This window comes from Leguminivora glycinivorella, chromosome 18 (assembly GCF_023078275.1).
Source record: "Leguminivora glycinivorella isolate SPB_JAAS2020 chromosome 18, LegGlyc_1.1, whole genome shotgun sequence".
NCBI lineage: Eukaryota > Metazoa > Arthropoda > Insecta > Lepidoptera > Tortricidae > Leguminivora > Leguminivora glycinivorella.
Window position 1 is genome coordinate 12,243,014 of NC_062988.1, and position 13,514 is coordinate 12,256,527.

General features: G+C 36.5%; 2 protein-coding genes across 2 annotated transcripts; one reads left to right on the plus strand and one right to left on the minus strand.

The window, feature by feature from the left end:
* The first annotated feature begins 292 nt into the window (after nucleotides 1-292).
* LOC125236145 lies at nucleotides 293-8,376 on the plus strand. The gene is made up of 5 exons (XM_048142846.1): nucleotides 293-764; nucleotides 4,760-5,132; nucleotides 5,902-6,095; nucleotides 8,070-8,128; nucleotides 8,257-8,376. The coding sequence occupies exons 1-5, from the start codon at nucleotides 632-634 to the stop codon at nucleotides 8,374-8,376; spliced, it is 879 nt and encodes a 292-aa protein (XP_047998803.1). The 5' UTR covers nucleotides 293-631.
* Nucleotides 8,377-9,165: 789 nt separating this feature from the next.
* On the minus strand, nucleotides 9,166-12,556 carry LOC125236146 (uncharacterized protein K02A2.6-like). Its single transcript, XM_048142847.1, has 2 exons — nucleotides 12,535-12,556; nucleotides 9,166-11,341 (listed from the first exon to the last, which is right to left on the minus strand). The coding sequence occupies exon 2, from the start codon at nucleotides 11,311-11,313 to the stop codon at nucleotides 9,166-9,168; it is 2,148 nt and encodes a 715-aa protein (XP_047998804.1). The 5' UTR covers nucleotides 11,314-11,341; nucleotides 12,535-12,556.
* Between the last annotated feature and the right edge of the window lie 958 nt (nucleotides 12,557-13,514).

Here is a 13,514-nt window from a genome sequence, read left to right on the forward strand (position 1 = left end):
TGTTTATTTCCCACCATGTTTATTTTAAAGGTAAAAATAATGTTAATTAATCGCGTTCGACCTGTATGTGACTTTAAATATATGTTTAATGATTTCTTATAAAGTGCTAAAATATAAAGTTTCATGGTTTTATCATTTAAAATTAAGAAATCCCATACAAACTTTCAACCTCTTTTTCAACCCCTTTATCCCTTTTTTTCGAAATAAATAGTAGCTTATGTTCTGTCTCAGGGTCTAAAGATTGTCTGTTCCAAATTTCATCAAAATCGGTTGCGTGGTTTAAGGTCTTCGCACATTATAACAACTCAACGGCGACTCGATTCTATGCCAAATATTGAAATTTAAGCCCTATGTCCTATTTTCTAGGTTTGATTTCAAAAAATATATATTGAAGTAGTGTACGACGTGTGGTCTACGCGTTGTACACTAAGGTCAACTCCGACACGTTTGCCACGCATTGACCACACGTCGTCCCCGCAACGACTATGCGTTTGCGACTGACGCGTGACGGGCAACCATTTGCCAACCCACCCGTCCGCCCCGTGCCTTCCCCCCGCCCGCCATCATTCGCTATAGAATCGAAAGACGGGGTGCACGTTGATAAGCGGTACAGTGATATTTTTTGTAAATCATGCAGAAAGAAAAGTTGATAGAAGAAGTGCGAAAATATCCGCTACTATACGACCTTAGTGATTCGAAATATAGCGACGTAAATAAGAAGGAAAAGGCATGGAATGAAATCGCTATTGTATTGTCGCAACCAGGTAAGAATTTTTTCCCCTCACTAGCTCGGAAACACGTGTTTTGTCCTCTAATACCAGCGGGTAAAAACACATTTTATCCACTAGTGGGTAAAGTAATTTGACCTTGAATAAAGTCAAATTAACTGCTTTAAAATTTATAAAAGTAGGCGAATCTAGTAACAAAGATGATTTGCCACCTGTGAAACTACTGGAAGCAGTGAGTGCGTTGTAGTTTCCTCGCCATAGTGAGGGAAAAGTTTTGTGTTACACTCGGGTGCAAATGTATTTTACTTCTCGTGTGTTAAAAAACTCGCAAGTTCAGGATTCTATTCTCGAACCACTCGCTTCGCTCGTGGTTCAACTATAGAATCCTTTCACTAGCTCGTTTTTCAATTCCACACTCGGCGTTAAAATACAACTTTGCCCCCTTGTATAACAAATAACTATTAACATAATCAATTTCTATTTGTGACGTTTTCAGCGTAAAGGTACTGTGTTGGTATTGAGTTATTGATTTTGCCATAATCTACAGAAATTCAGCTATCGAACCAATAAATATGTGTGATTCTAATAGATATTAAAAAAAATGTTGAAACTTATAAGTCATTTCATTAAAGTACATTTTGAGAAAATTTAATTCAACCTGTAACATCCAAAGAAAGTATGTTATTGTACAGTACCTACGATTTTCTACTTTGACACTCGAAAAATCTTGGTTTATCGTAAAAAATCGTGTTTTCACATACAGTAATATAAAATCCCAGAATTTACTGACATAAAATATTAAATCTACGTCATATATTTTTTTATTTTTAGTTTGGGTTTCTGTATTTTATAATAAAGTGCCTTACATTCATTTAATATAGGTAATCAGTAATAAAACTCCAACCTGAGTATAGAAACTTGTTTAATATTCTAAATAAGCCAATAATATTTTAACTAACTTCTTATGATGATTATGACATATTAACTATCCATGATCTATATTAAATGCTGCCACGGAACTCGTCCTTCCGGAGATTGAAAATAAGTTGCAAACATATCACGAGTTTCAAAAGCAGATGCCGAAGATTCACTTATATCTTCTGGAAGTGTACTTAGTAATCTCTGTTCATGATCATTATTGGCTGAACTCTGCCTTGTGTTGACTTCATCATCGGATATTATATTATAACACCGCATGACATTGTGTAAAATACACGTCGCAAAGACCACAATATCAACATATTTTGGGTGTAAATGCAAATTCTTATTATAAATTCCAAATTTTTGATATAAGATGCCGAACGCGTTTTCAACCACTCTGCGAGCTCGTGATAAGCGATTATTGTATATTCTTTCCTTTTCTGAAATGCCACTTGAACGAGGATATGGTCGCAATAAATTCCTTTTTAAAGGAAACGCTTCGTCGGCTACAAAAACATGTGGCATTACTATTTCAGTACCAGGTAATGGTGCCAAGTAACAATTTCTGGTCCTATAGTGGTCGAGAGCACCAAATTAAATCACATTAAATGGTCCTATAAATAGTCTATATTGGTACTGTAGAGCCGATTTGGCGCAATTATGCAGCCATTTAGAGATATAATAGGGCTATAGCAGTATCATCCGTGACGTTTAAGGTCTATAATGGTGATGTGATGATGACTATTGAGCTAATTTGTTGACATAGAGGACACAGTAACGCTATTATAGTATCAATTTATGCTATAGTAGCATTTGAGATTCCGTTATACAGGTTTTTTGTTCTGTAATAGCAGTTGCCGTCCCTTTTAATGCGAATGAATGAAATTTCTAAAATAATTTAATGTGTGTAATATTTAACAAAAACTGTTCTAAACGAGGAACTTTATGAAAAGTAGCGTGTGAACTTGTGAAGTTTAGTGTCAATCAAAATAATTTGGATTTCGTATAATTCCATCATTACTGCAAAAAGGTATGCGATGTAAATTTTACCGTTAAAAGAATATTAGTTTAATGGAGTATTTTAAGTGCGCCCTCGATTTATACCTGTTTTGAATAAAATAAATAAATACAATTTAATACAATAAAATTATTGGCACCATGGTTTCTACTATGGATCCAAGAAATAAAACATACGCTTTTATAGTTCGACTATGTCACTTATCATACGCATTCACTGCCATAAGCCCGCCATTGTGGATTCAATTAGGGTTGCATGAGACTTTAACTATGATCCAGTTTAACTTATAAGTTCTTTATATAGAAAACAATACTTGTTTTCAATGTTTTACTATAGAAAGATCTTCTAAACAGTTTTTTTATTTTATAAAACATATAGTAAACTCAGTTATAACGCTATTGTGTTTTAAAAGAGATACCGAAACCATTATTCCACAGTTCTGTGATATAAAAGAGTAATTGTGACGTATACGGCGATGAGATATAAAAGGCATTAGAAAACGACTATTAACGCTTTTCAAAGCTATATAAACGTATCCTGAAAACTTCATTATACAGCAAAAAAGCTCTATAATGGTATTCATATCACTACTACAGTGTTAAATACTGTAGCAGTGTTTTCCAAAGCCACTATATCCCAAAATAGTGGTATAGTTAGGTTTTAATTTCTGTTAAAATACGACTACTAAAAATACTATAAGCGGCTTGTTGGGAACCTTAATAGCGCAAATTGATAGCATAACAGTGACTCCTAACACTATTATACAATATTATTGTTCTTTAGTAGGTTATTTGATCCTGTTATAGACCAGGCCTATAGCGGCTCTATAAAATGGTGATATAAACGTTTACATCACTTCCTAATAACACCTTTTAGCTGTATAATACAACAACTATAGCGGCTTGTCGGGAACCTTAATAGCGTAAATTGATTGCATAACAGTGATTTCTAACACCATTATATAATAATATTGTTCTATAGTAGTCATATTTGATCCTGTTATACACCAGGCCTATAGCGGCTCTATAAAATGGTGATATAAACGTTTACATAACTTCCTAATAACACCTTTTAGCTGTATAACGCAACAACTATAGCGGCTTGTCGGGAACCTTAATAGCGCAAATTGATTGCATAACAGTGATTTCTAACACCATTATATAATAATATTGTTCTATAGTAGTCATATTTGATCCTGTTATAGACCAGGCCTATAGCGGCTCTATAAAATGGTGATATAAACGTTTACATCACTTCCTAATAACACCTTTTAGCTGTATAACGCAACAACTATAGCGGCTTGTCGGGAACCTTAATAGCGCAAATTGATTGCATAGCAGTAATTCCTAACACTATTATACAATAATATAGATCTATAGTAGTCATATTTGATCCTGTTATAGACCAGGCCTATAGCGGCTCTATAAAATGGTGATATAAACGTTTACATCACTTTCTAATAACACCTTTTAGCGGTATAAGCTTATAGAGCTAAAAGGTGTTACTGGATGCTTTTATACGACAAGCGGTCACGCCGAAAACCTTTATACGACATCTATAGTAGCTTTTGGCGTCGAAAACCAAAATTATAGCACTAAAATGTTACTTGGGGTGTCAGTTGGAATATTAAACGTATTCATTTCAATCGCTCTTCCTAATCTTGACGATGCCAAAATTCCGCCATCACTATTCCTGCCATAGGCCCCTATATCAACAGCTATAAATCTGTATCTATCATCGACGATAGCCATGAGGACGATAGAGAAGTGTTTTTTATAATTAAAAAATAGCGAGCCACTGCTAGGAGGGGCAATTATGTTTACATGTTTGCCGTCGATGGCACCTATACAGTTTGGAAAATTCCATTTTTTATTGAAACCATCTGCGATTCTTTTCCAGTCTTTGGTAGTAGGTGTGGGCATGAACTTCCCCTTCATTTTATTTATAATCGCATTGCACACATCTTTTAATATCGACCGGATGGTACTTTCGCCTAACCTAAAGCTTGAACTCATAGTCCTAAATGAACAGCCACTAATCAAGTACCTGAAACAACCAATTTTTCTTTATATTTATATTTATTTTGTTACAGCGTCAGAATGTAAGAAGATATGGCAAAACTTAAGGGAATATCATAGAAGAGCCATTAAAAAGAAAGCAACTAAAAGTGGTCAGAGTGCTACTACTAATAAAAAATGGCAATATGAAACTGAAATGTCTTTTTTACTACCACATTATAAAGAACGGTCTACAGTGACGTCAGTGGACAACACAGATGATGGTGATGATGAAAATAGCTTATCTGCTGCCGAAATTTTTGCCAATTTGACTAATAATGAAGAATCTCAGGACTCGTCAATTACCTCGGAGCGTCCAGAATCTTCGGTGTCTATGTACGAATCATCTAAATCAGTGTTTCCTGACATCCCAAAAACGACACAAACGAAAGAAATTGCAAGAAACAAGTGCATCGGCGGTTTTAATGGAATATTTATTAAAAAACAAAAAAGATGAAGATGGAAAGCAGAATGACGAAATGGATAATTTTTTTTTAAGTATTTCTAGCACAGTAAAAAAATTATCTACCTATAATCAAGCACTTTTAAAGTCAAGAATTTTTAATTTAGTTTCGGAAGCTGAAATACAAGAACTGCAAAATAATCGAAACTGTTACTATGATGATTTTTTTGCACCAGGAACTTCTGGCTACACAACTCAAAACATAAATACAGGTACTACCGGTACTAGCACCGCTAGCACCCAACAGCAAAATACAACCCCTATGGAAGAATCGAGGGTTGATGGCTCTTCTTTAACACAACTAAAGTAAAATTGCTTTGCCTTGATTTATCCTTTAACTTGATATATGAATAAATAAATAAATATAATTCTATAAAAAAGTTTCTTATTGCTTACCTTAATGTCACTGCCAGCTTTTCTTTTAAGCGGGAAAGCGTAACAGACAGACAGACAGACAGACAGACAGACAGACAGACAGAGTTACTTTCGCATTTATAATATTAGTATGGATGGATAGTGATATTTTTGTGATAACTGGAGTATTACATTGTTTTTTTTGAGAATTAAAAGATGTGGGAAATATAGTACTACTGACCGTATAGGAATGATGGTTTTTCATAGGTGGGAAATATGATCCCTATGACCAATAAGGAATCCCTTGTTTTCATATAAGAGGTATAAGTACCAATATAGGATTCAATGTTATGTTTACAGAAGAAGAAAACTTGATTTCTCAAGAAGCGACGATGTTGACAAGGCGTTAAGTTTGTTATTGAGCTCCTCAGAGAGTGAGGAGTCAGAAGGCAGCGTTGATAATGACCCTGAGTTGATAATGACCGAAGAAACGTGGATAAATGTAAGATTGGACCGGATACAAAGTAATAATATGGAGGAAGAGAATTTGTTTGGTAAGTTTATTTATTTATTTTAGTGTTTAAGTAATTAAGTATTTAAGTATTTATTTTAAATATTTACAGTTGGTACAGTCCGCAGTAATAGAAAGGGTTTACCGGATATTATAGTAAAACGATCAAAAGGAACTTTACAGCCTGGTGAATTTATATATCAGTATTCAAAACCCCTCTCTGTTTTGAAATGGAAGGACACAAAAGATGTGTTTGTATGTACTACAGCATTTGACCCTAAAGAAGTTACAGTAATAAAAAGAATTCAGAAAGATGGAACCAAAAAGGAAATGTACTGTCCCCTAGCGATAAAAAAATACACAGAATATATGGGTGGCGTGGACCTATTTGATCATTATAGAGCTTCTTATCCTTTAGGCAAAAAATCAAGAAAAAACTGGCATTGAATATTTTGGTTCTTACTTGAGGCTGCAGTTATAAACTCATATATAATATATATGCAAGGACATTCAGCTCGCAGAAACACTCATAAGGAGTATCGTTTACGCATAGGGCCTGGCCTTAATGATAATTATACCACCCGAGAACGACAAGCACCTATTTTTAAATGTAAAAAAGGAGGCGTATCATCAGTTCCAGAAGAATTGCGACTTTCAAACGTCGGAATACATATGCCGCAACTTGGCAAATACAGAAGATGCCGTTTCTGCAGTACACGAGCTAAAGAGCAGCGTTCGAAAATGCTTGGTTCCCTTATGTGCTGCTCCATGTTTCGAAAGGTTTCATTTAAACACATCGGGCCCAATTGAAGAGTAAATTTGTTTGATATTCTTAAAGTACTTATTATATTACGTTACAAGGAAACTGATTGCCTGTAATGATCTAAAGGAACATATTTCCCACATGTTTTTTTTAAATATAAAAATAAATAATTTAAAAAATCTAAGTATGGTGTTTTAATCTTCTACCCGAATAAAAAAATATACATTAGTTTTTACATATTACTCTTGTAGTGATTGCTTAATCACTAGTTATTTAATTTACTCCTACAATCCACACTGGCTCGGCAATGCCCTCGCATACCATGTATCCTCACTCCGTTCTCCGTCGTCCAGCCCACGGCCATCATACCATAGACAGAGCGTAAGTGACAGATACTTTCCACGGCTTTGCCGCTAATGCAATAGACACACGAGATAGTGTTCAGTATGCTATTTAAGCTTAGCATACACTACATCCCTCCCTTGAAGTTAAATTAGATTAATAACAACAAGTGTTTCAAAATCAACAAATATATTTTACTCATCTATAATCAGTCTTACAGATAATACTCAGTCAGTGCCTTTTACATATTCAGTATAGTTAAATCAAGAAATTAAGTATTAATTAACAACATTTAAAACAAGCTACATTTGCTCATCACTGTTTGCCTCGTCGGCGCCTTCTCCCTGATCTTCCTGTTGAACAGCTTCCCACTGTCCTTCTACTCTTTTCAGGTGAACCACATTTCTTCTCAGAACTTGACCCGTTAGATCATTCTTTACTGACACATCTCCTCTATTAGCACTCTGTACCGTATGAGGTGTTGGATTGTAGTTTGGACAGAGCTTATTTCCTTTATCCATATTCTTGACATACACTTTATCTCCTTCTGCTAGATTAGGCTCACTAGCGCCTCTCCTTCTGTCTGCATATTCTTTCCCCTTTTCTTTCTGTATTTTATCTCGCTCACGCACATCCAGGTCGACATCAGTACCTTCAATTCGGTCAATTGATGGAATTTTGTCTCTATTTTGCCTTCTGAAAAACAGCTCTGATGGTGATTTCCCTGTAGTCGAGTGGGGTGTACTGTTATACATTATAAGATACTCCATCAGACTTTCTTTAATATCCTTTTTTTCTAGATGGCTAATTTTGAGGCGTTTCAATATATCACGATTTTGTCGTTCAACCTCTCCGTTCATCTGGGGCCAATATGGTACTGTGTTGTGAACGGTGATATTGCACTCTTCACAGTACAATCGAAACTCTTCACTAACAAACTGCCGGCCATTATCAACAGTAATCGAGACAGGGTAACCTAGTCTGCTAAAAATTTCCTTGAGCAGCTTTATAATTTGGTGACTCGTTATTGTCCTGGAGATCTTTACTTCTTTATAGCGGCTATAATAGTCTACTACAACTAGCAGGTGGTCATTATTAGGTAAAGGTCCTAGAAGATCCATCGCAACATCAACCCACGGAGCTAAAGGGAGTTCGCGTCTCTTCAGCGGTGTTGGAGGATTTGGCAGTCCTACTAAAGTGCAACTCTTGCAGGACTTGACTAAATTTTCTACGTCTTTGTCGATTCTTGGCCACCACACCTTGGACCTGAGCCTGCCCTTCATAGCAACTATCCCAGGGTGGCCTTCGTGTGCAGCGTCCAATACTCCTTTCCGTAATTTCTGAGGTATGACAATTCGGTTCCCCCGAAGTAAAATATCGCCATAGAAACATAGTTCGTTCTCAAATATCTTATATCCTTTAACAGTCTCATGCCACTCTTTTTCATACACTCCGTTTTTTACGCCTCTGATTTCTTCATCATTTATAGAAGCTTCAATAATGGCAGACATCGAAATCGCATGTGGTCTGGCTTCCTCTACAATTTGGTGTATGTGTTCGTCTCCTCCTGCAGATTGTGCACCAATCAATTTGCATAGACGAGACAGCGGGTCAGCAATATTCACCTTTCCTGGTTTATAGATCACGTTATAATCATATGATTGGAGTCTCAACACCCAGCGCTCGATGCGTGCACACGGCTTTGATCTTGATCCAAACAATATTTCCAATGGTTTGTGATCTGTGATGAGATCAAATTTCTTGCCGAAAAGGAAAATGTTGAAGTGTTCAACAGACCAGACCAGAGCAAGAGCTTCTTTCTCGGTTTGACTGTATTTCCTTTCGCAGTCAGTCAGTGTCCGGTTTCCGTAGGCGATTATCCGTGGTCCATTTGAATCGGTCTGTATTAAAATTGCTCCAAGGCCAACTGGGCTGGCATCAGCAATAACTTGGGTTTTATCTTTAATATCGTAAAATCCCAACGTCTGTATTTTACTTAGTGCATCTTTCAGCTCTGTAAATGCCTTGTCTTGCTCACTTGTCCAATACGGTCTGATATCAGATTTTTCCCCAGTTTTTTCCTTAACAGTTCTTTTAAAGGTTCTGTTCTGGTGGCTAAATTGGGTAACCACTTGTTAACATAATTCACAAGTCCTAAAAAGCTCTGTAGTTCTTCTATTGTTATCGGAAGTCTGAAGGTGGTGATGCTCTCCATATACTTTGGCAAAGGTTTCACTCCATGCTTTGATAGTTCATGTCCCAAGAAGTGCACCTGTTTCACTTTGTATATGCACTTCTGCTCATTGAGTTGTATGTTATTCTCCTTAATTACTTTCAGTACCATTTCCAGACGCATGTCATGTTGTTGTTCATCCTCCCCAAAAACTAAAATATCATCAATGAAATTAATGACCCCATCGCATTTAACTAAAAGTTTCTCCAGTACTTTTTGAAATATCTCTGGCGCACAACATATGCCAAACATGAGTCTTTTATAGCGATAGAGCCCTTTGGCTGTTATAAAAGTGGTAATATGTCTACAATCTGGGTGTAATTCCAACTGGTGAAAAGCGTCCTTGATATCAAGTTTGCTAAAATATTTAGCTTTCCCAATTTCCGGTAATAGTTTATCCATACATGGTAATGGATGATTTTCTCTTAAAATTGCAGCATTAGCACGACGCATATCCACACACAACCGCAAATCTCCATTTTCTTTCATAATGGGCACCATTGGTGAAACCCATCGTGAAGGTCCATTAACTTCTTCAATAATATCTCGATCGAGTAACTCTTGGATCTTGCTCTCAACTTTTTGTTGGATAGGCAAAGGTATTCTCCGATATGGCTGTGAGACTGGTTGTACATTTTCATCTATAGGAATTTCTACCAATACATCTTTGAGCTTGGGAAATGATTGTGATATGACACCTTCATCAACTTTATTCACATCTGCACCAATTTTCAAAACACCTAACCGTGTCGCCGTTTCTCTGCCCAACAAGTCTTGCGTGCCATTCGCAATAACATAAACTATTGCATTTTCTTTGCGTCCATTTGCTTCCATTGTAGTCTCAAATGACCCTTTGATATTGAGTGGAGTGTGACTGCCATAAGCCATAAGAGATTTGGTTGGGTTGGGTGTTTGATTAATTGCTACAGCTCCTAATTTTTTCAAAACTTCCCACTTTTCTAGAGAAATAAGATTGTGTTTACAACCAGAATCAACTAGCATTTCTGTCTTGATTCCCCCGAGGATACAATCGATTATAGCATCACTGTCAATGTTAAATACGTAATCGACTTCAACTCTCGCTTTTTTATTTTCTTTCTTGCTTGATTGATTATTCAATTTCCGTTTCAGACCAGCCGATCTGCAGAGTTGGCGGAAGTGTCCTATTTTGCCACAAGCATGACATGTCTTCCCTGAAGCTGGACAATCCTTGTACTCTTTATGGATTTTACCTCCACACCGAACGCAAGAAGGTTTCAATTTGCCATGAGGCCCTTCCTTTTTAGTTTTTGTACTATTCTTGTTATAAATAGAGTTAACTTCTTCTTGGTTTACTTGTTTAGTATTTAGGCTACTCTGTGTCTTGTCTTCATATATTTGTAGTTGGTCGTTTACAACTTCTAATGTATTAGCCTCAGTTATTATTTTTTCTAGCGTTATACTGTCACCTATTGTTAGAATTTTCTTTCGAAGCTCAGCTGAATGACATTTTTCAGTAATTTGGTCGATCAAGTGATCTTCTGTCTTATCAAAACTACATTTTTCAGCTTGCTTCCGGAGTCGTACCAGGAAACTTTCGAACTTTTCATTATCTTCTTGTTTAATTACTCTGAACATGTGACGCTCAAAAACTCGATTACACTTCGGAAGAAAGTATTCATCAAGTTTTTCTACTGCTGTCTTATATACATCAACATTCTCTGCAGCTGTGACGTTTGCACCAGGTAAGTTGTAGAATATATCTTGAAGACTTGTCCCTCCGAAGTGCAGTAATGTTGCTCGTTTCTTCACATCTTTTGTTATTTCTGCCGCATCCAGGTAGATAGACAATGACCTCTTCCATTTTTCCCATTTGCTGCCAATGGAACTTCGATCGCCCTCCAAATCTAACCCCTCCAGGGTTAGTAATGGTTGTGAGCTCATAGCAGTTATGTAACACCCTTGATGTAACCTGAAATATCAAATTAGTTGGTGAATTATCTGACCGTTTTCCAATTTAATGGACGGTGTGTCAACCCAGACATTTTCCAATTGAATGGACGGTGTGTCAACCCAGACATTTTCCAATTGAATGGACGGTGTGTCAACCCAGACATTTTCCAATTGAATGGACGGTGTGTCAAACCCAGACATTTTCCAATTGAATGGACGGTGTGTCAAACCCAGACATTTTCCAATTTAATGGACGGTGTGTCAACCCCGACATTTTCCAATTGAATGGACGGTGTGTCAAACCCAGACATTTTCCAATTTAATGGACGGTGTGTCAAACCCAGGTATCTTCCAATTTAATGGATGGTGTGTCACACCCAGACATTTTCCAATTTAATGGATGGTGTGTCAACCCAGTTTTAATAGAAGACATTTAAGTTTAATTTTTAACCGAGTATCTTGTACTGTTCACTGATAACTGTTGTCAAGTCAAAGAAAGTATTGTTCTTTATATAATCACAATGTGTGCTGCAGCGTAGTATCTTCTTAGTAGTTTGTGGCTGCAGCCGATACTATATCATCCTAATTACATTATTTTAACATGGCAAGTTCTGTGCAGTTTACCCACTATGACTATGACATTATATAGTAAGTACTTGAGTTTCACTAAGGCTTTTGTCATATTGGATTTTAATGGAAATGCCTTATGAGTCTACTGTATAAAATATTATATTTATAAAAGGTGAAATTTACATTAAATTATATTAATATATTCCCAACAAACCGGTAGCCATTTTGTACCTAATGATATTCATCACTGTGGAGTAAATACGCGAATACAACTTATTGCTTTATAGTGAGAATAAATTCATGATCCCAACGCCCCTAACAGTGCAATCTAATAGGCCTGCCGCCATTTAAGTATAGATAACGTTATCTGTGATTGTTTACGCTGTCCAGTTCCCTGCTTTGTTTATGTACCAATCTGTACAAACCGGGTAACATATTTCACCTTGAAAAGTCCGTTTAGATGATGGAATATACTGACAGAACGAACAATTATGTTGTAAAAATATTGTTCCTTGTGGACGCATCACGCAACAGTGCTAAATATAGAAAAAGTTTCATTTCGGAATAAAATCATGACCTCCATTTTGTTTTTGTACCCGGTGTTGGTAATTCTCTTACTTGAGATTTTAGTAAAACACTTACCTTTTTCTCGTCGCCACTTGTAGTGGTTGCTTAATCACTAGTTATTTAATTTACTCCTACAATCCACACTGGCTCGGCAATGCCCTCGCATACCATGTATCCTCACTCCGTTCTCCGTCGTCCAGCCCACGGCCATCATACCATAGACAGAGCGTAAGTGACAGATACTTTCCACGGCTTTGCCGCTAATGCAATAGACACACGAGATAGTGTTCAGTATGCTATTTAAGCTTAGCATACACTACAACTCTAATATAAACACCCACGCCGCGCCCAATTAAGGGTTAATGCATGTTAATTATAAGATCTAATTTGAACCTTCCATGAACTGAATAAAGTAGAACTTCCATTGTTACTATAGAACAGATTAATTAAACTAGTTCAAGGTAAACAAATCTTTTTTATTAGAACCTTCCCTCCCTTAAGATTAAAAGTTACATTTTGCTTTACCCACTATCTGGACTCCTCTTTGAGGATAGCTGGCTGGCGCTCGATTTTTTTATTTTTTATCTTAGTTAATAATAATATATTATAGTTCAAAAACAAATAGATAATAAGCAAAGCTAGTATCTATATGTGTAGATGAAATGTAAAAAAGCTTCAGTAAATAAAGGCTATTTTTATTTATTTTATATTGTGGGCCAGTGGATTGATCAGCAGAAGTGGAGATGCACCGGCCATATGCTAAGAGACAAGCAGGAGAAATGGAGCAAAATTATAATGGATTGGTACCCCAGAGGTTGCACTAGGGGCCAGAATAAACCGCGAACAAGATGGGAGGACAAACTCAAGCTCACAGTGGGCCCTAAGTGGAGAAGAGTGGCCCAAGATAGAGCTGGAGGAAGCCTTTGCCAAGCGGCACACTGAATAAAGAGATATACTCCATTTCAGAAAAAAAGGGGCTAAATAGATAGATTGTGGGCCTTTCTACATTTCATACACAATGGCTTCTCGTCGGTTTCAGCCTGTTCAGCGATTGT

What these genes read in the sequence shown, in the direction of transcription:
- LOC125236145 (XM_048142846.1), top strand. Translation starts at nt 632, where the DNA reads ATGCAGAAAGAAAAGTTGATAGAAGAAGTGCGAAAATATCCGCTACTA. An exon ending in TATTGTATTGTCGCAACCAG is followed by an intron (nt 765 to 4,759) that starts GTAAGAATTTTT and finishes ATTTTGTTACAG; the next exon opens with CGTCAGAATGTAAGAAGATA. An exon ending in TCAACAGTAATCGAGACAGG is followed by an intron (nt 8,129 to 8,256) that starts GTAACCTAGTCT and finishes GGTCATTATTAG; the next exon opens with GTAAAGGTCCTAGAAGATCC.
- LOC125236146 (XM_048142847.1), bottom strand. Translation starts at nt 11,313, where the DNA reads ATGAGCTCACAACCATTACTAACCCTGGAGGGGTTAGATTTGGAGGGC.